Raw genomic sequence first — 27136 nt, 5'->3', positions numbered from 1 at the left:
CAACAACATGGATGGAGCTGGAGGACATTATGCTTGCTCAGTGAAATAAGCCAGGTGGAGAAAGACAAGTGCCAAATGATTTCCCTCATTTGTGGTGTATAACAACGAAGCAAAATTGAAGGAACAAAATAGCAGCAGACTCAGAGACTTCAAGAATGAACTAGTGGTTACCCAAGGGGAGGGGTGTGGGAGGGCGGGTGGGGAGGGAGGGAGAAGGGGATTGAGGGGTATTATGTTTAGTACACATGGTGTGGGGGATCACAGGGAGAACAGTGTAGCACAGAGAAGGTACATAGTGGATCTGTGGCATCTTGCTGCACTGATGGACAGTGACAGCATTGGGGTATGGGTGGGGACTTGATAATATGGGTAAATGTAGTAACCACATTGTTTGTTCATGTCAAACCTTCATAAGAGTGTATATCAATAATATCTTAATAAAAAAGAACATAAATAATAACATGATATTTACTGCTATTAAAGATAGCCTAATTGACACACTGGTCTAAATTCAAAGCAAACTATGGAAGACAGGCTTCTGTATATTAATTGTGGGAGAAGGAAAGGCTGTGCTATACCAATCCAATGGAGAAGCCATGTAAATATTTACAGTACATGCCCTTTGACAATTGAAACTACATTATACAAGTATTAGAAGAATAATACAATTGTTTATGACTAACCTTGATTTTATTCCTTCCTCAAAAGACCACAAAAAATCTGACAAAACTAACTTCATATTACTAAATTAAGGTTTCAGATTAACATTTTTTAATAGCAGAATTTAAAAGGAAGTCCATTCAGATATCTACGATCTGCAAAGCACTATTATTATAAAGAGTTCTGAACAAACATAAACTTGGAGCTCCATGACCATGTCTCCTATATGGGTCTTCTTTCTGCCCCACCTCACCCTTGTATAAAGAAACCCATGTGTGTCTAACACTTTACAAATGAGGGCAGAAGAGAGAAAACTAGTAGGGAAGACAGCATCCCCGACCTAAACAGCAGTTGACAAACTAGCCTCTAAATAACCTGTCAACAGTTTTGAATATTTTAGTTCCATGAATGTAGAGCACATTTAAAACTGTAATTTTTAGCAACCTCTTTGTTGCCGAAATGGAATCTAAATATTGCATACAAAGGTATACTTCTTTTGGCAACGTGTAATAAATTAGAGAAATCTTCCCCATTACAGAGTTCATGAGAAAAAAAAGTGAGAAAAAGTTATGTGATTTCTAGAAGAATTATTAATATAATGAATTTGTAATTATGTATTTTAATATATGTAACTTACATATTATATATAGTCATATATATAATTAATGAAAATATGAGGTCTAATTATTAAAAGGTCTGGTGTGTTGTCATTTCCTTTACAAAGTCACAGTCATACCCCCAGATGAGGAACAGCTCTGACTGCCTAGGAGAGAAGATCAGAGGGATGGCTGCAATTCTGCTCCTAACCTGAAGCCCAGCAGAGGGAGGGATGGAGAGCTGCTCTCTGAGGTCAGATGCTAGGACATCTGCTACATCTTGATTACAGAAAACATGGAACATGACCCACACTCCAAAACATAGATACAGTCTAGATAGAGGTAGCCACTGAAGGTGAAGACCACCGGTCTCTAGAAAGCTTCCCAACTGGTTTACAGTAACCAAGCAAACACAGTCCTTTTCTCTCTTCCTTCCCTAAGATGACACAAGACGTGTCCCAAGCACGGAATGAGCATGAGCTAGCACAACCTCTTTACTATTCCATTCTGTGAATTATCTACCCAGTACCTACCATCCGAAGACTGGACCCAAGGAAACAGACGCGGTCCTTTTCACTCCTCCTTCCCGAAGATGACGCTTTCATAACCTTCTCGGGTATTTCCTCCCTTTTTCCATTGGAGGTTCTCTCCTCCAGTGGGGCAGGCCATGGGCCCCCTGTCTCACTGAGGCAGGGAGTGTGCATATACATTCGAGTTGTAAGACCTCAGATTTTGATTTGCTGCTGGGTAAACTAGATATTTAAAAGTCTCCTTTGCTCCAAGGCTATTTAGGCCTGGATGGAAACAAAGCAGTGCTATACTACTTAATTTATATAAAAAAGTATACATAAAGCATTTAGCCTGAAGACCTGTCACATGGTAAGTCCTCAGTACATGTCCTCCCCTGTGACCAACATCCTCTTTCCTGCAGCTCTTACTCTTAGGAGTTCTGGGTTGGTTAAGACCAAAGTCATTTCACTTTCATAACCTCCTCCGGTATTTACTTCCTCAAGACCCCACAGGCAGGGAGCTGTTCTGTAGCCAGGGTGAGCTCAGCTGTTTTCACACCCTTGGTGTCATTCAGGAACACCCCACCTCACCTCATCTAGCAAAACAATTTGATTAGTGATTTCACCTGAACTTAGTAAAATGAATGGGATTTCTTTTTTCTAAAAATAAATTCAAGGGCATGATTGTTCTTGGTTTTAATTCAAAATTTTATTGCCATGAGAAAAGAAAAAATGGGGGATGGGGAAACAAACATTTCAAAGTCTGATTTCTCTGACATTCCTGCCCATTATCCATTCATTTGAATAGAATTGGATCAAATGACAATTCCATCCCTAAGGCAGCACTCAAAATGACAAAAAGAGCGGTCTTTTCCAAAAAGAAAACACACAGGAAAACAAAAAGATGTCAAAACACAACAGTGTAGAATGACTCAGCACAGGACTGAGTCCCATGAACTTACAGTATCTAGAGAAACCCTGGGCCATGTGGCATTTGTCTAAGTGTTACATTTTCTAATAATGTAGAATCCTATCAACCATGACACCGTTGGTAGGAACTTTGGGGACCAGATCATGATACCTACTAGGTATAAGGACAAAGGACCACAAAATGTACACAAGTGATACAATTAGAACTTCTGATTTAATTAACTGAAACAAACAAGCTTGTGTCCATATCATTTACTTAAAAACATTTTTTAACAATTTAAGGTAAATGCATATTTAAAAATTCCTAAGAGCCTCAAACCAGGATCTGTTACGTGAGTGAGAGGAATCCCAGCAGGAGGCTTCAGGTATTGAGCAGAAATAATTAATTAGAAGCAGGAAGTTAGGTTCCAACAGTTCCATCACTGCTTCATATTGAGACCTCCTGTGGGTGGTAGAGAGGGTATTTATCCCGAGGACAGTGTGCATCTGGAATTCTGAGCCAAGGAGAGTACTTATATTTGGTAAACATTATTTCAAGCACCAGCTTGGATATCCTTTATTAAAAGCAGTCTGGCGTGTTGAGCTTAGGTTTGATTTCCAGAAGCTGGTGTGGACTTTTCTATATTACCACCATCATGATCCTTTTAATTATTATTATTATCACCACTGACTGCTAACTAGAGCATTCTCTGGGTTGTCTCTTCTGATCCTTGGAAAGATACACCTCACTCATACTTTCCCTCATTCTTTAATCCATCCTCATTTTAAGTGATAATAGGGATGACTATCAAGGAACTATTATTATCTCTATACATATCTAGAATAAAATCTCCAAGGTTGCTAGGGCCCTCTGGCTTCGTACAGGCGAAATGGCAGGGTTTTTAAATGGCAGGCTCTTTAGGCTTCACTGAACTAGACCTTCAAGTAGACTCTCTACATGTTGACTGAAGCTTTGTATCCCAGGCACACTTCTCAATAGTACAGAATTTTAACCTCTTTGAGGGTGTCAGACTTGTCAAATAAACTAAATATGGCAAAGGAGCATATCTAATGGCCTGGGGGAAGTCATCTGTATTACTCAACAGCAAAGAAGCATTAACTTCCATACTTTCCTCAAGGTTCCACCCATCATGGTGGTGGAGAGCTTTGTCCCAGGCAGAGGAAACAACACCAGGGAAGAGAAAAAATGAGACCTGCCCCTTGAAGAGGAGAGGAGCCCAAGGTCTCCTAGCGCCCTCTGTGCTTCGCAGGGAGAGCACGCCTTCGGAGCCACGAGCGAGGGCAGGTGGGCTGACTGGCAGTGTCTAAATGGGGCGCCAGAGCCCCTTGATCATAAGACCCTTGGGGATTCTGCACAGGACCACATACTCACTGGAGACAGGACCCGGGGCTTCACTCTTCTCACCTGTAAAATGTGGAGGATCTGGGCCAGATGATCTCCACTCCACCCACCAGGTTTAAAGTCCCTTTTAGCCCTAAAATCCAAAGTTGTCTCTGATTCAAACCATTGCCCCTATCTGCTGTTGGTTAGCTTTGACAATGAATGAGACTTGAAAAAAGTTTTGTTCAAAATGTAGTGACACCTTGCTTGAGTGTCCCGTGAAGGGGATCTCATTTCTTTCCTTTCTCCCTCTCTCTTGAATGGCATTTCCATCATCACAGTGACTGATGTCCCCCCTGGGCCACTCTGGACTTCAACTTTGATATTACTCCCAGGAGAAATGAAAGGCTCTGGCTTTATGCTGATTGGATTCGGATGGTGATTGATTAGAAGAAAGTGGGACCACGTAGCCATGCAAAAGGCTCAGTACTGAGCCACAGCTTAGACACTAAAAGGAGCTTTTACCAGTGAGTTCCCAGCTATTAGATGTTTTTATATTAACAACACTTCTCCCATCCAGGTTGGTGCATTTTATCTTTATTCTTTGAAATCCTGAAATTGCTTGGATAAGAGAGTGGGTTTATATATAATATACACACAGACACACACATACACACACATACACACACACACACACACACACACACACACATTTCTAAGAGCAGCCTGAACTTTCAGGGGAAATTGAAGAGGCTTTGTGTCAAGTACAGCTAAATCCAGCCTTTCCATATCAAACCTCTGCTAGAAAATTACTGTGCAGATGATAAGGCAAAAAGATATAATAAAAAGTGACTCTACTCAATTTACACTGCAATATTGGTATGACTGAATATTTTTCATTCAGGTGCCTGATAAAATCGCTAAACTGTATTGCAGATAAATAAAGGAGGCTTCTGTCAAGAATAAACACCATTAATCATGAAGTCTTTCCCTGTGAGAGCCTTGCTATGCATCTGCGCACACACACCAACATAACCTGCATGCAGCACACGCCTCCTCTTTTATACTGTTGCAGGCTGAAGTTGTCCTTTTTGTTTGGTGTGATTTAGGCAGCAAGAGCACTTTGAAAACATTCTCTTTACATTTTAGCTTTACAGTCCCGCAACTAAGCCCATTATTGTAACATTTAGAAAAAATTGGCTAGGCTCTTGGAGAAAAAAAACTTGACAATGAAACAATGTTCATGCTGACTACATATATACATATACATATACATATACATATACTATGTATATATGATGTGAACTGCATTCTATCAAAGCTAAGATGCTATTGATCTAAAGATGCATCATTCTTTTAGGTACCACTTAGTGACGCTCCCTTATCATTTTCAATGGTCACTTTACACTTATTAAAAGAGCTTTTCCAGACTCTTTCAGACATGGACTGCATCATGTATCATTCTAATACTTGCACAAAAGGGTAAATAAAGGCAAAATAATTTTATTAAGAGATTCCTGAAACTTCCTCATGACTGCCACTTCACCAACAGCAATGGTAAAGCACTACAGATTACAAGACTCATTCCAATTTCAGAGATGTTGTAAGGTGAGAAAAGGTTGCACACTTTTGAAGAGATGGCTTAAATATGGTAATGTAATAGATACGTATTAGGTAATTCTGCCATTTGTCAAATACCTATGATGTGACAGACACTGTGTTCAGTGCTATCTATATGCTTCTTCAATGAATTCCTGACATAAAGTGGGATTGAATAATGAAACTGGGCTTGGACAAGAGTTAAGTAAATCTGATAGTAAATACCTGAGCTGGATTCAAACCCAGCCTGTGATTTCAAACACAAAGGAAAACTATCCCAAGCCAAATACAAACATGCATATATGCTTTAATAAGCTTAATACTAACATTATTGAGGCTCTTAACAGAACAGGTGGTATGGTTTTCCAGTTACCTTTCCCTCCAAAGGGAACCTATCTGAACGACATTCAAATGGCTCTGTGCTCTGGTGCCTGAGGGGGGTGCAAAGCATTTTGCAGATGCATGAGGAAGCATGAAGGAGGGAGGGCCCTTGTCCAGGCAAGACTCTCACTGCACCTTTCACATGAGGAAAAGGGGCAGGCGGGCATGAAGGTATTGGGGCCACAGTGTTTACAGACAATCCTTCTAAGTGCCAATACATAAGGCAAAACAATGAACTGACCTAAACTCCCCAGTGGCCACAGGATGTTAAGGAGAGATCTTACACATCATTTAATCCAACTATATTTTACAAATGGAAGCAAGGAGGCCCAGAGAGATCAGCAAAAGTGGTCCAGGATCCAGTTAACCTGTGGCAAAGCTGGTAATGGAACTGGATGAGGTCCACATTTATTACAAAACAGCTTATACTGGCTTTCAGAAGAGGACAATTAGAAGCCATGTGCCAACAGTTACGTTTGAATTTTCTGAAATTACATGTTGAAACCCAAGAAAACAGCATTACCAAGGGCTAATGCAGCCCACATTATATTGGGTGGGGAGGGGGTGTGCTTGAGAGAGAGGAGTATGCAGCCAAGCTGTAAACCCATCCTCCTCGTGAGGGCCTTTTAATTGTGCTGCACAGGAAGCATTGTGGCCACGGTGTTCCAGCACCCGGGGGATCTGTTTCAGAGCCCACTCCAAGGTGGAAGTGCCTCTTCTGGCCAAAAGAGGGTTAGTGCCCAGCATGGAGAAGAACCTTGACCCACAGAGTGAATGCATTTATTTGCCAAAGAGAACAAGAGATCCTCACAGAAGTCTGTGCCCCGCAGTACACAGCTCTTTTAGCATTCACTAAGGCCAGACCCCGGGAGCCCAGTCCAACCCAGGCTCAGCCAGAAAAGAAGGCAGAGACCAGTACCAGGCCCCAGCCACACTGCTGTGCTTTCCCCAGTTCTTTAAGGAAGAGTTGGCTAATTGTTCACCTCCGTCTCAGTCATACATTGTACAGAAACCATCACATATGCCCAAGAAAATGTCATGGCTGTGATTAAGATATCTGAGTAATTCCCATCATTGTTGTTCATTATTTTGTGCAAATGAGTATGAAATTCTTTCGAAATGTAAATTTAACTTAAATGGAGCTAATGGGCTCCCCTCCCCCCCTGCCTGGGACAGTTTATGTTAGTGAGTTGGGCACTAGCGTAATAACCTGAGCCACTCTCCTTCCACGGCCTTAATCACCCGGGGAGGAAACCCAGTGACATGGCGTCCTCTGTGACTTTAAAACTGGTAATGATTCAACAGCAGCTATGCTATTAAACTGGAATAAGGCACTCCCCTCTCACTAATGAGGTTACAAAATGTCTTTTGGTCTCCACATTAGGGGCACTGAGCAAGCACTCTGCTTGGCAAAGACCCACGGCAGGTCAAAGCTGTGGACTAATCACACAGGCCCAAATCAGATGGGCTAGAAGAATTCAGAAGCTTGTGGCTCCAAGGAATGTAATTCATGCAGAAAAGCTTATGCAGAAAAGCGTCGTCTGAGCCAGGCCAGGGAACCTCGTGAGAAGAAAGCAAAATAAACAGCTCAACAAAGAAAATAAAGAAAGGCCAATAGCCTCTTCTACAGCTTGCATGCACTGAGACTTCAGTGGGGGGCTCAGACAAAGACCTCATCCAAGAACACCCTGGCAAAGCAAAAAGACCAAGAAGGGGGCTTCCCTTCCATACACTTGGGGGGAGGCCTCAGTGGACCCACTTCTGGATCTCAGGGAGATCTCTGCAAGTGCATGAACTGCCCAAGTCAGACCCACACAGCCTGCTTACCCACATTTCAGGGAATGAAGAGAAACTCACAGAATGCTCAAGGACTTCAGCCTTGAAAATTATGTCACAAAAACTCCATGACATCCACAAGTGGTTACCCGGCCCAGTCGGTGAGAATCCCCCCACAGGTTCAGAGCTGGAGACTGCATCTCTGCTTTCTGTCCCCACCCTCATAATCCCCCAGCTTGCAGTGGAATCTTGACTTGGACTATTTGTCTCTCAATCCAGTAACTACATGTATTGCTGCAGCCCTGAAATCCAAAGTCCGAGGTGACCAGATTTTGATCATTAAAACAAGATTAAAATACTTTAGGCTGACCTTCTTTTCCCCTCTTGACTACTTCCATTAAGATGGAAGGTCATGCAGACTAATGCCAAGGACAAACTGGGATTACCACAAAGAAAATGGACAGAAGCGAGTCCTGTGTGTGTGTGTGTGTGTGTGCATGTAGTAAGATGATGAAGATACACACAATACTTAGATAAATAAATCCAACATGTTAGGCGATATAAAAATTAATATAATCCAATATAATTCTAATATTAACCTTTTTATCCCAGACAAATATGATATGAAAACCCTTTTACAATCACTCTCTTTTAGAGGTCTGATTTACAATTGTGAGTTTGTTTCTGAAAACTTTCTCTGGAGTGCAAAGTTTATGTTGAAAATACTGTGGGTGAGGAATACAGGGGTTTTGCTATGGGGCTGGCTGGGGCACTGATTACTTTTAACAGAGGGAAGAAACATTTTAGTAAGCTGGGAATGCTTTCTTTGTACTCCGTCTCAAAAATGTATATCATATCTCCCCATATAATAGAGATGGTGTTTACTTCTGATGAACTTGGTAATATTTGCATGCAACATGGATGTATTTAAGAGTCTTGGAGGTTCTCTCATTTCTGGTTAGTGCTTAACTCAGTCCCAGGCAGCAGGAGATACACCCCAGGGGCTCTTTGTGGCTGAGTCAACATCACTCTCCCAGGCAGAGTTCCTACTACCTGGGGTCGGGGCTGGGGCCTGGAGAGAACTCAGTTCGCAGGTACCAACTAGTGCTAAGAGACCCTCACAGGTATCCCATAGAAAGAGACATTCCACTGCAACTCTTCACACACTGCATTTTGGTATGTTTAGATTTTTTGACGAGGCTAAGCTTCCTATTACCTGGAACAGTCACAGCTGAGAACTTTTCATGAATCTGTAATCTCTCTGTAGCTGCATCAAAAAGTTTTAATTATCTGTAACATATAAACATGTGAGATGCTGCATAACCCACAATATAAGGTGATGGGCTATTGGATATACAGCCTCATTTTCTTCTTATAAACTCATATTTTTATTTTCTTACCCTATGGCAAACCCTTCTTGCCATTCCCTCTGCATTCTTTTCCCTCTACATGTGCATGTGTATGTGTATACAGAGAGAGACATAGAGGCAGAGGTGTGTGGTATACATCTGGCACTGCACTTGATGTTTTTCAACACCAGAGTTATAAAAACTGATGTAGTGCCACTAATCCAGCTAGGTCAGCACAGGAGGTAAATATGGAACCAATAAGCCATCTAACTTGTTAATTTTTACCCAAATGCAATGTAATGATGCCCATTACTATGTTGATATGTCTTTTACAAAGAGCAGATCCAAAATAAAAATGGTAGGATGTTTTTTTCAAATTTCTTTTCAATATAGCTATTTAATGAATTTTCTGCAAAACATCCCTACTTTAGGACTCAGATGAGTTTCAAACCCAACCTTTCTTCTGATATTTCCTTTAGTATGCTTAGTTCGCTTGGTTCACCAAAGATGCAAAAACCTAACTAATTTTAAGCTAGAAGAAGTTAGCAAGCAGGTTCCTGGAATTAATCTGCTACCATTTTACTTTTTGATATATGAATTTCACAAGGGGCAGGGGTAGCAACATCAACGAAAAGGAATGAATGACAGGCAGCCCTGTGTCATCACCCTTTGTTCCCATGGGGAAAGGTCTGAAATGAACTCAGCATCTCTGCCGCCATAGGAAATGGCATGTCTTTGTTTAGGGGGAAAAAGCGGGTTCGGTTACCTAAGCAAAGGAGAGACGGCCACATATGGAGAGCTGCAGGCAGCTGTGGTCTGGGCCATATTCATCACCTAAAAGTAGCCTGGAAGGGTCTTCCTGTTGGGACAAATTCTGTTAAATTCCAATTTTCTCAAATGCATATTTTGAAAAATAAATAAAATGATGGCAGTAAATTTCTGTTGTCTTTGAAGCCAGACTTAACATGAGTGGAAGCATTGTACTCAAAGAAAAAAGTCTGTTGACACAGTCCAGTGCCCCCCAGGCTCCCGCAACAGGTTTGACAGCAGGCTCTACAGAGCCGGCGGCTTCCGGTTCAGTGACCGTGAATACCTCTAGTCAATATCTGCTCCCGGCCCGGCTGCTGAGCACAGCACAAAGAACACAGGAATTTTCTCCAAGAAACTCAAGCTCAGACTCTGCATAGGCACTGTAATTAGGGCCTGCTTTCTCTGTGACTGAAGACCAAATTCAGTATTTCAGTCACTAGAAACACAGCAAAACAGGAATAAGTATTTTTGCCCTTTGAGCACAATTTACTTGTTTTGTGTCTGTTTCTTAATGCAAAGTAAAGTGCGTGTGGGGCGATCTGGATTTATGCTGGCTGCTCATTAAAATTTTGGAAGTTTGGGAATTGAAACTCACCCACATTTTCCTACTTCTACAAAGAACTGTGGATTGTAGGTGGTCTAGGCAGGCTTTACATTTTTTCAGTTAATCATGAGAAATGATAACTGAACTATAAGGCTTATTTTCTTTTTTTTTTGAACTGACATAATCTGTAATGAAAACTGTTGGGAATAGCAGTAGGAAAGCCTTAGTGTACTAAATAGGGTGCATGCATTTACTTATAAAAAAGAAAGAAAAATAAAGCAAAGAAAGTGGGTAAAGAATAAGGCTGGAAAGGACGTGTGATTTTAGATAGGGGTTGTCAAACTTTGTATTTCAGACTTTGCAGGCTGTATTCTCTTCTGTCCTAGCTACTCCTGCCCTTGGCTACTAAAGCTGCCAGAGAGAATAGTAAACACGTGGGGAGTCTCTGTGTATCAATAAAACTTTATTAACAAGAAAGGCTGTGGGTTAGATTTGGCTAACAGGTCATAGTTTGCCCATCCCTGTTCATTAGGGGGTCTTCACAGAAGACCTCTCTGATAAGGAGATATCTGTGCAGGGAAATGCATAAAGTGAGGAAGCAAGCCATGGGTCTCTGAGGGAAGAAGGTTCCAGGCAGACACATGTTGTGACCTAGTCCAGCAAAGCTTACATTCTATCGGACATACTCCTGTAATCACTGATCATTATTTACCCATGTTTTAAGATGATTCTCTCAAATGTGAGCATTAAGTGTTTCTCGTTATTCAACCAAGTTGCTGACTCAAAATTTACCAAACCACTCCTTGTAGCTGGACATGTAAACTACCCAGTTGTTTGGAATCACAGATTCTACAGCAGGAAACACTGATATAGATCTAATTTTTTGGCTATAGGAGAGCTTACTGGGTCAAAAGGCTTTATATAGGTTTTCCCTTATACTGCCCTACCTCTACCTTACAAATTTGTAGAAGATGATGACAACCCGTGACACTGAAAACTTCCTATCAGGTATTGCTACAATTATTTTTGCTCATCCACTAAGTATAAACAGGGCAGTAAGGTCTGCAGTGTTCATTTTCATGAGCAGAAGATGGAAGTCAAGTGCAGGGGGTACAGTGTCTGATGCCCGGCTTAAAATAATGGCACTACCTACTCTTAAACTAGTAATTTCTCTGTCAGGGTTTCTGAATCTTTAAAATTAGGCTAGTAATAATAACTCTATCCTAGGCTTGTTCTAAGTATTACATGAGATAATTACATAGTCTCAAAAGTTGTGCCTAGTCCCTAGTAGGTACTCAAAAATGGTTTTTGTTACAGCTATGGTCATTATTATATATTTTTTCATGTGAACTGTTTAGTCATTTCATTTATCCCATTATCTTTGAAAATGTTGCTCTTCTTCTTAGGTTGTCCAATTAAGCTTGCTAACTTCATTAATTTTATTTGCATGTGAAAGACCTGCGAAGCAGCAATAGATGTACATTAAATGGCACCCAGTCACCTAAGGTCACTGTGAACCTTTACAACCCATAACTGATGTAATATCAGGGGATCCATTTTGCACTGGAGAGCATCTGACACTGCAATAGGTACTTTTAATATAATCTTAAATTGTAATCTGGCTTTTGACTTTAAGTCCAAATATGCTAGGTTTGCTGGCATGGGATGACACACTCTAACAAAAGTAACCAAACAAAAACAAAAGAGAGATGATGACAGTCATCCTGCAGTGGCCTAAGAAACAAGAGCCCATTATCATCACTGAAAACGATATTTACTTAGGAGCTACTTATGCATAAGGCATGGATGTGGCCTACCAAATGTAAAGAAATACACAGACCATCTTTGCTCTCAAACAATGTTATTATCATCTAGTTCATTTTATTTTCTTTTTAGGGGAGAGAGTTGTTACACCAGGTTAGCTACAGTATTTGTCATAATCTGATATGTCACTACACTTAAGCAGTCTTAATAATGTTTATCGTAGAGCACAAACACTGGGAAAAAGGGCCTTCCCTTTGCTAAGGGAAATTGTTCCACTCAAATATCCCTAACTAGTTATGCCCCCAAATACAAACATTAGGTTTTGCCCCATCTCTGCATTTTACTTGAGGCATTCCTAGGAATGTAAAGACTGAAATCACTATCATGTGCATGAGCCCAACGCAAAGTTTTAAGTAGCTGGCTAGATCAAAGGCTGCTTTTCAGTAACTCTAATAGCAGCTCCCAATAAGTGCAGTACCAAGGACAAGTAAGATGATGGATCCAGGCAGGGAGGGACAAAGGAGGCAGGGAACTGAATAGGAGTTCTGGTCATCCACTTACTCTTTCTTTGCCTAAGCTTTTACCATAATGATGTATCTTCTCTGAGAGCTTTCTCTCTCTGGAAAAAAATGCATTTATTCATATTCCAAACTTACTACTCATCTTCTTGCTCTTATCCCTAAAAGGCAGACACAATTACGGGGCAAAGCCTTACTTATTTCCAATGCACTCTAATATTAATGATCTTCCATGTACTGAGTCCTCTCCCCAGGTGCCAGGAAGTGGACCACTTTTAGTTGGAAGAATAGCCCTTCTTACTTCGGAAGAATAATTCCAGTGAGTCAGGCAGCCTTGGGAAGAGCCACATCGACTCAACAAACGAAAAAAGATCTGCTGAATAGAACAGAACATGAGTGCTCATTTCCCCCAAGAGAGGAAAGATGAGGCTGGTTTTCTAAAATGAATTAGCAAAGTGGACGGTGAAAGGTGGCAGCCTCTCTGAGTGCTGGCCTGGTGTGCAGCTTGGGCTACGGTGCTGTGCAAAGCCCCAGTACAAGACTAGGGTCGTTCTCGGCTCAATGGGCAAGGTCTGGAGGCCTTGGTAGTTGTAATGGATTGGTAAGGAAGGATCCTACTTGGGAAAATGAATTGCCAAGCTCAGTATGAAGTAAAAGGACAGTCTGAAAGTTAATTCATATGGCTTCATAAGAGAGAAAATTTTGGCACAAAAATGTTATATGTATACTGATTCCCAAGTGAAAAGCCAGAATGAATGTTGAATTTAAAACTTTATAATTTGCATGTCCACAAACACACTGTGCCTACTTTGAAAAAGGAAGTATGCTTTAAATTAGTTCTAACACTAAATTTTAAACAAAAAAAATCACACACTCGAATTGTAAGAGAGTACCTTCTTTACTAGTGTAAAGTAGCCATTTGAATAAAACTGTATTCTGGGGGAAGGTAATATAATATTCCAATTGTCTACAAGTCCAAGTGACATTTTAAAACAAGTAGCGATTTTCAGCCTAGAGCGCATCATCCACTCCCATGGAATACAATAATGCCTCTGGAGTTGTGCAAGGCTTCAGCCCTGATGTACCCAATATAAGGCACGAAATAGAGAGATGACCAAGGAGTAGAAGGCTGCACATAATAGTACTGCCTCCACTATAAAGGCTCAGGATATAAATATAGATTCAGACTCTGTCATTCATGCTCCAAATGACCCCATTAATAGAATAAAATGTACTCAATGATTTTTTTTTTCTGAAACATTGTTCTTTTTTCTATACAGCTTAATAAAATATGGACTCCATAGTCAGAGCAAACGATTTGAGAGAGCGAGAGACACTCCAATTATCTCTTGGGCCTCAGTCCCAGGGAATTCAGTGGAGAATAACTTGGAGAAGAAAAGGAAAATTCCTCATATCGGGTGTTTCTTAATTTTCAAAGTGCTTGAATTAAATAAACATAATGCAGGAACCCTGCATTTTGTACAACAACCTTTTCAAGACAAATCAGGGAGAGATGACACCTACATTCCATGCCCCACATAAAAGTCCTGAATCTAAATTCATGATTCTGAGTTAAGAAAGTAAATACTAATAAAATCTAAAATTATGTCCAATACTGTATTTGAACAATTTAAGTTTCTTCACTCCATCTATACTGCCTAATAGTAAATTGTGGATAACCCTGAGAGTTAGGTTGGGTAAGCTAAAGGCATTCCATTTAACAAACTGGGTTCTTTAACACAAACTGACGTATCTCCGTACATATTTATAAGGCTTGGTGGTTATTATTAGGCTGTAATTGCAGTTGTTCTAACACCTAATAAGCCATGGTTGGAAAACCAAAGGCAGGTTAATTTGTGATTTCCTCTACTCATTCAGAGGCAAATTAAATGTCAAACAGCTAATACAGAACATATTTCATTTTATGAGATTTTAATTTAATTCTGCACCATATTGTTGATGCCTTAATATAGGGTGGTTTATCTAAAAAGAGGAGCAATTTATAAACCTCTTTCAATAGGATCGTTAATGATAGGATATGATACCATAATTATCATGGCACCTGCCATCCTTCTAAACAGAGATTGGTCGGCATTTCCATCATCAACCCAAATCCTGTTTTCAAGAGACTGATAATTTAACTTTAAAGTTGGCATCAGAAGAACAATTATATGTACAATATATTGAGAAAAGCCCCAAATGTTGTCTTATGATTAAAAATAATATTTATCCTAAAATCTTGGCTCACTTGATCTCATTTTCTATAAGACAATTATACAGCAAGTGTTCTGGAATTCGAGTTCTAAATAAAATCATTTTGCTTTTCCAGGTTACTTCTTTACTCCTCAGCAAAGTCGTGCTTTTAAGGTTTCAGGAACCAAACCACATGTGTTTAGAGTGCCCTGCACTCCTAAAATGATCACAGGCTTCTACTCATTGTGCCTCAGAAAGTACAGAAGCACTCCAGGAGATTCATGATTGAGCTAGGCCATATTTTTTCATGCTGCCAACTGCCTTGAATGCGAACCCTTGGCATTTGTTTGGAGCTCTGTGCTTTTAAGAGTGCTCACAGAAGCATGATCTCATGGAAGTCCTCCAGCAATCTGGAGATTCGGGTAAGGCAAATAACTTCATTTCCAAAAAATGAAACCAATATATGCAAGGGTGAGTCACCAGAATTCCCAGAGCAGGTTTGATTAAAGCAAGAATGGAATGCAGGCTCTCTGCGCCTCTGCTGTCTCCCAGACTGGACAACTTTAACATCTACTGAGTACCTTTTCCAAAGTGCCTGGCCAAGTGCTGGACACTGCACACAAAACCAGCAGGGGCAGTGAACGCTAATCAGCAAATGACTAGGCAAGAGGACATGCTCGACAGTAAAGGAACAGCCTCTGGAACAGCCAGCAAAGGTGATATTTGACTTTGGCCTTGAAGAGTTTAAGCAGCAGCCTACCATGCAGGGAGGGAAGCCCACTGAGGGCAATGCAGAGAGACTGTCCTGTTATAAAGGCACAGAGGAGAGACTTTCCTAACTTCCCAGAGCCCAGTACATAAGCTCAATGACTCCGCCCAGAACTATGCTGGGACGAGCAGTCCCAGAGGCCACAGACCCACGCGCCCAGCCCATCACGTTCTGTGTGCTCTGCAATGGCATTTCCTCTCAGAACCTTCCAGGACTCCTCTTGTGAGTCTCAGGATATCTATATCCTTACATGGTGAATCTTTGAAAACTACATATTTAGGCAGCTAGAGAGCAATTTAGGCAACTGCTGCTTATGTATCCTAAAGCTTGCCTGCAAACACAGGAAGTACTAAAACCTGTAAAAACTCCAGCTCAGCAGTAATATCTGAAATGTGACTCCCTCTCCCGAGATTCTCCAAACTTATTCTGCTTTATCCTGTGCTGTTTGCATCACTAGTGATCTAATACTGTAGGTGCAACCCCAAGGCCTGCGCACCTAGTGTGACTGAAGAGGACTTGCTTTCTTACATTCTGCCAAAGAACCAAGACTTGGGATTTTAACTCCAAAGCAAACTCTAAGGAACCCAAAGGAACTAATTCATTCCATCACATGAACCCATTTTTAGAAACTTCTCTGTATGATGATTTTTGACAGAATAAAGAACTCTGAAATTCCATAGAAAATCTGATTTAAATTACTACATCGCAGAGATGGGAGTCTGGGAGGAATCAGCCATCTAAAGGCTGAGCTAGCCCTGGCTGAGCTGGCCCTGGCTGGCTCTGTACCACACACAGCACAGATCCCTGTCGGAGATCCTCAGGGTTCCATCTGCACCGCAAAACCTCTGTACAATGGGGTGAGTTACATGGCAGTTAGAGCCTGAATTTGGAATTTCCGTCCCTTTGTACAGGGTTTTTAAGTGGCCTCATGGCTATATTGGAGTGTATTTCTAGCAAACTTTAGAAACCTGTGATACTTACTTGTGTTCCAGTAAGTCACAATTTTTTGTATTCGCTCTCTATAAATATCCACTTCTTCTTTAATAATGCTTATAGAAGTCTGCAACACAGATTTATTACTTACCTCCAGGCAAATCTACTCTGAAATTACAATTCAATAACAGGAGATGGATCCAAAAACGTGTTGGTAAAATATTATATGTGTACTTGGGCATGTAGTTATGGTTGTTAATATCAATTAATTCTGTTCACAGAGGAGGACTTGTTTTAAAACAACTTCATTTTTCTTTGGCATATATGTAATTACAGAGCCTAACTAATAGCCATGGCAATTCAATCTACCATCTAAATAACCAGCATTATTCTTCAAAATATTATGTGTGCTTTTCTAACTTTACTGTCTCCAAATGAAGGGTGATTACTAGATATGACTAAACGCATACATCAAGGCCATTAGTAAGGGGCAGGCCCTCCCGGCCTTGGCTCCAGTAATTACAGTATATGATAATTTTTTGACCAGAACTACAAACGGATATCTTTTGTGTTTGCAAGTTCTCTGTTCCTTTTACCCCAAAACTGAATAAGATGATATTTATTTCCACAAAATTTTCCTCTCCCTTTTGTAATATAACATGTTATCACCACCATTCCTTCCTTTTTTCTCTGTGTAAACCATGTGCTTGATCCCATTTACCATTTTGTTTGGGTGACATTCCCATCAATCAAGTGTACCCACATGGGGGCTATGAAAACTGACCATCAAAAGTTCATTACGATTCACTGTGATCCCTGGGACAGGAGTTCCACATAAAAGAAATTTTTGCATGAAAAACTGCAGACCCAGTGTCCACCAAATACACATTCAGTTGGGTGACCTTCTATTAGGCCTCTACTTTTAATTTAGTATTTACAGCCAATGGCACACACATCAGCAAAATATATAGGAAATACTTTCCAGCCACCTAGTGTGACAAGCATTCTTCAGGAAGCAACAGGGATTTGCTTCAGTGAGTCCAGGAATAGATAGCCTTGCTATACTTCAAAAGTAAATCTTAGATACTATCCCATCTTCAAAGCCCAGTAGCTGTACAGATAATACAATATCCTGAGAAAGTAAATGCGGGTATTCTGCTCTGTTTCATTAATGGGTGAAGTTTCCATACTTACACGTGCAATGGAGGGATCGGAGACGGATCATAATGGTAACGCCCTTCATGATGTCTTGCATCAATTGGTACAGGAGGATGGAATGCAGGAAAGAGATGAGGAGGGTCTGAAAAAGAAAGAAAGCCGACCTGTATGAAAGAACACTTGGAACAGAATCCCAGTTCATGACACAACACTGCTATACTACCTGCACGACTTATGCTGATTCTGCTTCAAGAATTTGTACAACTTTTTTTAAAGTTCATCACGAGGTTACACGGGTACCACAGAAGGATGTCCCCGTCAGTACCTGCTCCTGAGACAGTGGAGCTGATGACTGCAGGATGCAGTGGAAACTCAGGCAGGGAGGCGAGCACGAGGCATAATGTATGCTCCTGTAAGGGAGGAAAGGTGGCTGGGGCGGAAGGGGGCGGGAGTCACAAACCAAAAGGAACTGATTACAAGACACTGATTTATTTTTAAAATTACACTGTCAAGTGAATTTTAGACAAAGACATAACATAAACACTAGTTACATTTCTCCCATACCTGCAATGCTTTTTGAGGGAAGGAGTCCTTTCTAAAGCCTCTACTAGAATCCATACACACCACACACACACACATACACATGTATAGATATATCCATATACATTTATACACACATATATATGGTATGAACACACGAACTTTTAAGAAATATAAATGCATGCTCTGCTCCTTCTTGTCCTGAGTCAGGCCTCCAAAGTCCCAATACCAGAGCAGCGAAGCTATAGGTTGGCCGGAGAAGTGCTGCAGGTGTGGCCTAGGCTGGAAGAAATGAGCTGAGCCTCTCAAACTGCAGCGGGAGGTTTGGAGCAAACTGAAGGGTTATTGCTCTGCAGCCCTAACACTTACCATGGACCCAGACCAGCCTCCCTTCCTGTTATAGCTCAGAATGGTGTTCAGTGCTTCCTGGGTTCCTGAGTATCCACTTACTTAAAATAGCTCCTCTGCTCCCAGTTACTCGTAGTAACTTGTGCAGAGTGTCTCTGAGAAATCTGAAAATAGAATTTCTTCTAAATAGATTCACTGAAGAGAATTTTACCAGATTTTGTCCTTAGAAGCGTGGCTTATAACTAAAGTTTTCCCCAAGTTTCAAGAAGCCAAATAAAGGAGGCCAAAACCTGGAGGTGTCTCCACAGCTGTGGGCATGATGCTACAGTCAGTACATTAAATTCTGTCTTCAGAGTCTACCTTCCCCAGGCACTCCCGGCAGCCTGCATGCAGCCATCATGTTGCTACTGCCCAAACATTCCCAGTTTACATGTGCACCAAACAGGCCTGAGACGGGCTTCAAGCTATTTTCTAACAATCTGAAAATTTTGCCTGGACTGCTCAGGGTTGGGGAGTACCGACAATTCCAAATGAGGCCCTGCAGATGGGTTCTGAGGCTACAGACCTCCGAGGGGGTACGGAGGGCTGTGCTGAACACAGACTAAGGTCTGATCTGCACCTACACTGAGAATTTCCTTCAGTCCCTGTGGGTGACTACTGTGTGTGTGTGTGCATGTGTGTGTGTGTGTGTGGTGAATTCTGGTGGTTTATAATGTACTCTTTCCATAGATGTCTCTTTCTTCCAAAGTTTCTTCAACAAGCATCTTTTAGAATATGAACATGAACTTTTAAAAAAAAATTATGAAACCCTAACTTCCCTTGTCTTGTTGCTCCCCTCTGAGAATCTAAGAGGATGATTGTACGAAAAAAATAAAGCAAGAAACAATTAACATAGCATTGAGACAACAAAGGCAGGACCCGAAGCAGTGATTCTACTAGATTTGGAGCCTAGAAAAACTTCATGACTGGAAGAAGAATGTACTGAAAATGTACTTCGTGCTTGTAAGATAAAGGGGGAGGGAGTGGTAAAGAGGAAGGGAATCATCTTGGAATTGTCCAACCAAATCATTGTCACTGTGATACCACGATGTACAGCCATGCAGGAAATTCAACAGGTGGGACACACTGACTACCTGACCAATTATCACACCTAGTATGTTTTGTAAATTCCCTAGGAAAAAAATCAGTTATATTTTACGTGCACCATTTAGGACTCAATATTAAAGGATGTCAGAGTTAGCTCTTCTGCAGTGCAAATCTTGCGATTCGGTGGGCTAAACTGGAAAGTTTATCCAGCACTACTGTCAAATTCAGTGTGCCACAGACCTCAGTCACCCTGCAGAGCCATACTGTCCTATTTTATTTAACTATTTATGAAAATTATTCATCCTTCTTAAAACAACATACAATTGGACGGAGTCATCTTTTTCATTCGTTTGAAAGTCTGAGACAAACTCAGTGACTATTTCCTGATTTTCAGTTTTGAAACAGGCCCAAGTGAGTGAGGGCACAGGTTCGGGGTGAGGGCGACAGCTGCCAGGCATGGCGCTGGCCCTTCTCTCTTCATCTCCTTATAGGAGTTGCTGCTGATGCAAATAAGCTTGCCTCTAGCAGACTTCAAGCTGAACACATGTACCTGCTCTTGGAAGTAAAAGAAAGAACCTTAATGAAACTACTTGTTAAGCATTCATAAAGTCCGACCTACCTCCTGAGGGGTTTTCCCACGCACCATTTTATATGGCCATTTTGAGGGACACTGTGACCCTATGTCAGAGCAAGAAGGTAGTATTTTTACTTCTTTACTTCTCAGCTCTTGGCTATTGTGTGTGAGTACATCCTCTCTATCAGATAAGTGGGTACTACCTGTATCTGACATTCTCGATGTATGTGCAACTATGAATTATGATGTATGTGCAACTATGAATTATGATATATGTGCAACTATGAACTATGAATTATGATGGGGCACAAATGCATATTTTTTCATACCACAGGACTCAAAATGTGCAAATGTATTCCATAGTCAATAATATACCCCATACACCCAGGAAGTAACACTCATTATCTTTTACATGAGCATTTGTAATGGCTTTGCAGTGATTACACATGCAGACAGGGGTGAAGACCAACCAGTTAATCCTATAAAAATCAAAAGGGTCTACCTGAGCAACATGAAACCATCTCCAAGCAACATCTACAGGCTGTGCCATTTAAAAGGCAGTGCCATGTTCATTTTCAAAAAATGATTCTAACAGGATTTTAATTCACTCGCTCTCACTCCCTCTCACCTTCTCTCAGAATGAAAGAGAAAATTACCATACCCTGCAATAAAATTTGAGAGGAAAATATAAAACACAATTACTGGGGCCTTTAGCACTCACTTCTCACTGTTGAGTCCATAGTGTTTTCTGAGCTTTTTAAAAAGTTAATTCCAACTGAAAGTATGTGCTACATCTTGTAAACCTGTTTGCACAAAGTGTTTATGTATGTAATTTATTTAAGAAATGTATGAATCCTGCATTCTGGAATTAGACTGAATAAAGAACAAAACATTAATGGACAGGACCTGATTGGAGCAAAGCATCTGGTTTTAGTTCAAGTATTTTACTGCTTCTATTTGTTTCCACCTTGATTTAGTTTTAAATAACTTCTCCCGGACTGATGAAGTCTGTGTGAACAATTATGGCTTGTGTGTCAGTTATCAGTGAAAATCACACCTCTTAAGCCACTTTCTGGGAAAATGCAATGGAACACTCCTTCTCCAACTGGGACATGCTTGGCCACGACTTAACGATATAATCGAAGAATAAAAAGCAGCATGAGCATGCTTAACATATGTGGCATTTTATGACATTGACTCTAACACATTTCTCAAAAAACAAAAAGAACAAAACAAAAAAAAATGCTCCCGAATCCTCAGATGTCAGGTGCTCCCCTTGCATCCTGCCTTGGCCTTTCTGACTGGAAGATCAGCAGCACATTCCATCACAGGCCCAAAAAGCTGTCCAAGAAAGCTCACGACAGGAACAGGCCCATGTCACCAGCAGCCACTGTAATTATCCACCTCACGGTTTATTATTTACACATGAGCAGCACAGCTGTACGGCATCATAACTCAAGTGTATGTGTAATAAGTTACTGCGCTGCGGCCATCTCCTGTTCTGGCCCTTGACAAAACACCACATGATGACTTTTCCAAAGTCAGGCAAAAACTGCTGAAGCAGAAGGAAGTGCCACTAAACCTGGCTGCCTCCTATTTATCATACAATTTCCTGACTGATGGTTCCACAAACCAGCTGCTAAGTGCTGTGTACTCTACTGTCAGCAAACTAACGGGCTAAATGGAAGACAGGGAGAATAATGTGCAGAACTGGCGGAATCAATTTTACTGAGAGAATTAAAATTCTACCAGGTTGGGGGGGAGTCTGCAGAGCAGTGGTAAGCAGTCAACTGTACATGCTTATAGTTGCAAAGATGATTTATTACATACTTGAGAGAGGTTTGACTATTGGACCAAATTCCTCAGTTACTAAACCGAAATTTGAAGAGTACGTATCATCCAAGGCTTGAATGGGATATTCTTTAAGCCCCATAAATACGTAATTGGCTTGACACATGTTTAAATTAAAATGCATAGTAAAAATATTTGTGCTGGGTGTAGCTGTCAGTATTGGGTTTCATGCTGGCTGTCATCATGCTGCGCATTAAGGGTCTTATTAGGAATGAGGGGCATTGATTTTTTGGTCTCCTCACAACAGCTTGGGTTGATCGTAAAACCTGTGGCCAGGGAAAGACACTTGGAGATTTATCATCAGTTGCATCATTCTCCCAAGAAATAGTTTTAATATCCTCAGGCTATAAGATCTCTTGGAGCCATTCTGGGAAACTGTCTTCTAAGGTTTGAAATTTACATATAAAATTGTAGATTAAAAAAGAGAGATCAAAGTTGCCTCAGCTAGAGCCCTGAAGGAGTAATTCAGCAAGTGATACCTGAGTGGGCTGCATGTGCCAGAAAACGGCACCCGAGGACTCCCAGAGTAAAGTGCCAAGGACACACACTCTCCTGAGTTCAACAGTGAAGTCGCCTGTGCATTGGGTATGGAGCCTATTCTGCACCAGACCTACAAACTGTTTTTCCTGGAGTCAGGGTCACTCCTGCCTGAAGGAACAGTTGGTCCCCTCAAATACACTCGATTGCCTGCCAGCAGTAGAAGTATCATGAAAACCCCAAGTGGACAACATCCACTATGCTAAAACCAAAATAATTCTCCAGCATCTACTGAGTGAGAGGTCTCAAGCAGGAGAAAGAGACAACCCTCCCCAGCCTAATGAGATGGTGAGCAGGCACCCCAGGCCTTAGCTCTGCCTCTTCCCACCTCAGGCACCTCCCGTCATCACACCGGCCCCTGCAAGCCTCTGCCAGGGCTCAGCGGCATAAGCGAGACATCTCCACGGGGCCTGGCTGCCACGCCCAGACTGACGCCGTTCTTCAGATGTTCTTGCAGACCTACCTAGGGACCAGAATATGCCTGTGGACAGGAATATGCCTGTCACTTTATACCACGACAGGAGCCTTCACTTGGAGAACATACGCTCTGAAGGAGATCTGTAAACTGCTGCAGTTGCACCAGTTTTTGTAAATAAAGTTTTATTAGAACTCGGGTGTGCTCTTTTGTTGACACATTACCTGTGGCTGCTCTCCTGCTACAGTGGCAGAGTTGACTAGTTATGACAGAGAACATACGGCCCACAGTGCCTACCGTATTTACTGTCTGGCCCTTTACAGCAAACAGTTTGATGAGCCCTGTCCTGGAGTACTACAAGAGAGTCAATTTCAGAAATTCTATTTCAGAAAAATCAGAGTCCATGTTTTTCTTTATGGATATGTAGTTTCTGACTAATAGCATAATATATTTGTATATATTATATGACAATCTGTGTGGCTTAAAATATCTTTGTAGAAGTGTGCATACCAATAATTACTCAGAAAACAGATACTTATACTGTAAAACCTATTCTAAATGAATTCTAAGATAAGAATGATAATGGATGAAATTAACTATAAATTTAGCAAACAATGGCAATAATTACTTAACATTTGAAAATTAAGTTTCCTTTTAGTAAAACATACACAAAGTTACACAGACTACTAATTAAAAATAAAAATTATGTTACTCCTAAAAGCCATTAACTTTTTACTTCTGGCAACTATACAACATGCCAGACTCCATCTGTATAAATATCCACAGATATTCCCCACTCCTCAAATAGCAACCTTTCTATCATTTCTTCCATGCAAGCATGTAGGCATGTGAAATTAACTTAATTTTAGACCTAAATCTTGCCTAGCACTACACTCTGGTCATACCACAATTCATCCATTTACTATACTCCTTGACAAACATAATTACATGTTTCTGCAAGAAAATGACAAGCAGCCCTCTGTAAGTGAATTGACAAAAGAAATCTCTGCCTTTACTGCCTCAACTGTGTCCTGGGTGGTGAACAAACAATTGATCCTCTCCCTTTTCTGTTGTCTTCTAAGTTCTTTTATCAGCAACTCTTTGCATATTTCTCAGCTAAAATCACATGTACTGGATTCCCAATGGTGGAAACAGACCACATCTACCTACTGGCCAAACAATGAAATCCTTCCATCCAGTACCAGGAATGTGTCTTGCCTATGATTTCCTACATATGCATCCATGACATTTTTTGTTGTTTCTTTTTCTGCCAGAATAAGAGAGAAAAAATAATAGAGGAAAAGGCAGCAAAGAGAAATAAGAAAAGGTTTACAGCCATTATACCTAACCTGAAGAACTCTCCGAGAGACATCAGGTGAAAATATATGAGGAATCCTTACATTTAAAAGTGACAAATCTATTTACTTTGAGATATGCTGATAGTGTACTTTCAGTGACAATAAGTAAGCTTGGAAATTAAAAGATGGAAATTGGTTATCAGTAATAAATTCTTTTATCAATGACTATTTTTTTTTTTGGACAGCACAATTCAAAAACCAAATTCATGGTTCCAAAAATATACAGTATGATTCTTAGTGCTGATGAAATGACAGCAGAGGATGAACTGTTTCTAGGACAAACATCTGGTTGTGTCAGATCTCACTGCAGAAAAGAAGCCTTGGAGACACAACGGACTTAGAAGTCCCCTGGTTTAATTAGTAAACCAATAATTAATCAGCAAAGGTGAGGTCTAGAAGTTGTAACCTATCTAAAATAAATCTTCTCAAAAAAAGAGCTTCTGAAGATTTTTTCAATGTTTCAAAATGAGCAGAACCAGGTAGTACAGTGTGCAAACAATGATTACGATCCTTTACATTTTTGAAAACACTTCCTCATGGGACCCTTTCTACAATCTCCACAATCATTATTCCCGTAAGTCCTGTTTCTCTTCACTTCTATTATCACAACAATCCTGATAATCAAGAAGGGGAAATCCCACTATTCTCTCAGAATGACCTACCCAAAGTTGCATAAACCTGAGGCCTCCTGACCCAAGTCATGCTAATTCTAAATCAGGAGTGCACTGCCAGGCTGCACCGGAGGTGTCATTCCAACCTTGGTCCCTTCTTGGGGGTGGGATTCCAGGCACCAACTCTCAGACAGGGCTGAGCTCAGAGCATCAGACGAGGTCCCCAATGTCTTCGGAGTCCCACAGCAGAGAAAGGAGCCCCCAATCAAAGAGAGCCCCACAGTCCATTCGACCCTGAGCAACAGTTTGAAGGCTGCAAACTGCAGTGACCTTAAGAGTGTGCTGGTTGGCATCTCTGTAGCCAATAAGGAATGAATGAGACACAGATACATTCCATTCCAAATCAGAGGAGAAGCTGTTGAAGAGTAGGGTATTGGCCCCCATTAATCTCCACCATCCACCCTATTTCTAGCTCCTGTCAATCAATATCTAAAGGTCTTCCAAGGTTTGTCCATTCATATTAATTAATAATAATAAAACAATCACAGGTATAAGTAGAAGTCTGAATAATACATGTCAGATGCTGTACTAAAGCCTTTTAGACACACTACCTCTTTCATTTCTTCCTAGGATGCCGGGGAGCTGGTACAATGGAGACGCCCATTCTTCCCAACAAGCAAACTGGTTAAAAGCCTGGTCCAAGGAAATGCAGAAGGGCAGGCAGAGCTGGTGTCTTGCTCACTCCCAAACCAGTGCTCTAAGACATGCTTCTTCTTCCACAATACTGCCAGCGTTCAGGCTTTTTATCATCTTTGAGCTAAACTATATTCTCCAGACTAACATTCCCCAAAATCTAGATGGTACCATGTCCCTCCCTGCTCCCAAAATCTGCAGAGGCCCAGGACAGCCTTCCCGGTCCAGACTGACCTCCTTACCAGGGGATTCAAGGCCCCCAGCACCCAGCTAAACCCAGGACACCTCCCCTCCAGAGAGGCAGTGCCCCAGGGCAGCCGGTCACTGTTAGGCCTACGCTGCCCCCTCAGTTGGAACGCCCTCTTTCCAAGTTCTAATCTGTCTCCAGACTCACGTAAATGCCAGCTCCTCAGCCAAGCCTCCCTGCAGACCCACAGGGAGCACATGCTCCTTCTTCCCTGTCCATTGATCCCCTTACGCAGGCCCCCACCGGCAGCCTGTGGACCCCATCTGCACCTACCCCACACCCTCGCCGTCTCCTCTCCCACCACACTCCACACTGTCCAAGGGCCCTTGCGTTCCTCCTCACGCACTCTCCCTTACCCATGTCCGTCAGCTGTGGTGGGTAAATGCACAGAGAAAGACAAGTGCCCGCTGTGTTCCACTATCGTGCCAGGCAACATGGTGACACATCCCTGCCGCGCACACCGTCAGATCAGAACCGCCTACATTCCTCCCAGACTATCTGGGGCACGAGGGCTGAAGAGGTCACTTCTCCTTGTAGGAACTCAATGTTTCTCTAGGAAAGGTGAAGGATGGAGGGAAGACTAGAAAGGAAGCCGAGGCCACGCCACGGCAGCCGTGCTCCAGGCCCACCTCCCACCCAGGCATGGCGGGGCTCTTCCAGCTACCTAGTGGGCCTCCAGCCGCAGCCAAAGCCGGGCACCCAAGGCTCGGCCCGCCTTCTCTCCAGAGTCCTCCCCTGTTCAGGGTTCCAGGTGCCACCCTTGATCAGAGCAAGCCCAGGGCCCTGCACAGAGGCCTGCATATCCTGACCCAAATCGTGGCTCTGAGATCTTGTAGCCCTGCCATGCTGCCTGCTTCCTGCCAGGCAGCAAGTCACTTCATGTGGGCTTGAGAAGTCACCACCCACTCCTAAGAGCAGACAATGCTGCGTGCTCGGCACTAACCTCCCCACGCTGGGCCTTTTCAAGACGCTGAATGTCCTTTCCCACCAAGGAAATGTTGACGCCCCAGTGAATTCAAGATACTTGAGCAGGCTAACACCCATATGGAGAAAGCTCCTTGACACA

The 27136-nt window shown here is 41.7% G+C and overlaps 1 protein-coding gene across 3 annotated transcripts in view; it reads right to left on the bottom strand.

Annotated features, from left to right (window-relative positions):
- GLI3 (GLI family zinc finger 3) overlaps positions 1-27136 on the bottom strand; it is a 280224-nt gene that overhangs the window by 103812 nt on the left and 149276 nt on the right. For all 3 annotated transcript variants that reach the window (XM_036918904.2, XM_036918905.2, XM_036918906.2), the window contains one exon: positions 17847-17952. In XM_036918904.2, coding sequence (XP_036774799.2) covers positions 17847-17952 — 106 coding nt within the window. The remainder of the gene's footprint in view (positions 1-17846; positions 17953-27136) is intronic.

Source organism: Manis pentadactyla, chromosome 7 (assembly GCF_030020395.1).
Source record: "Manis pentadactyla isolate mManPen7 chromosome 7, mManPen7.hap1, whole genome shotgun sequence".
NCBI classification, from domain to species: Eukaryota; Metazoa; Chordata; class Mammalia; order Pholidota; family Manidae; genus Manis; species Manis pentadactyla.
The sequence above is the reverse complement of the archived record's forward strand: the minus strand, read 5'-3'. Positions and strand labels throughout refer to the sequence as shown.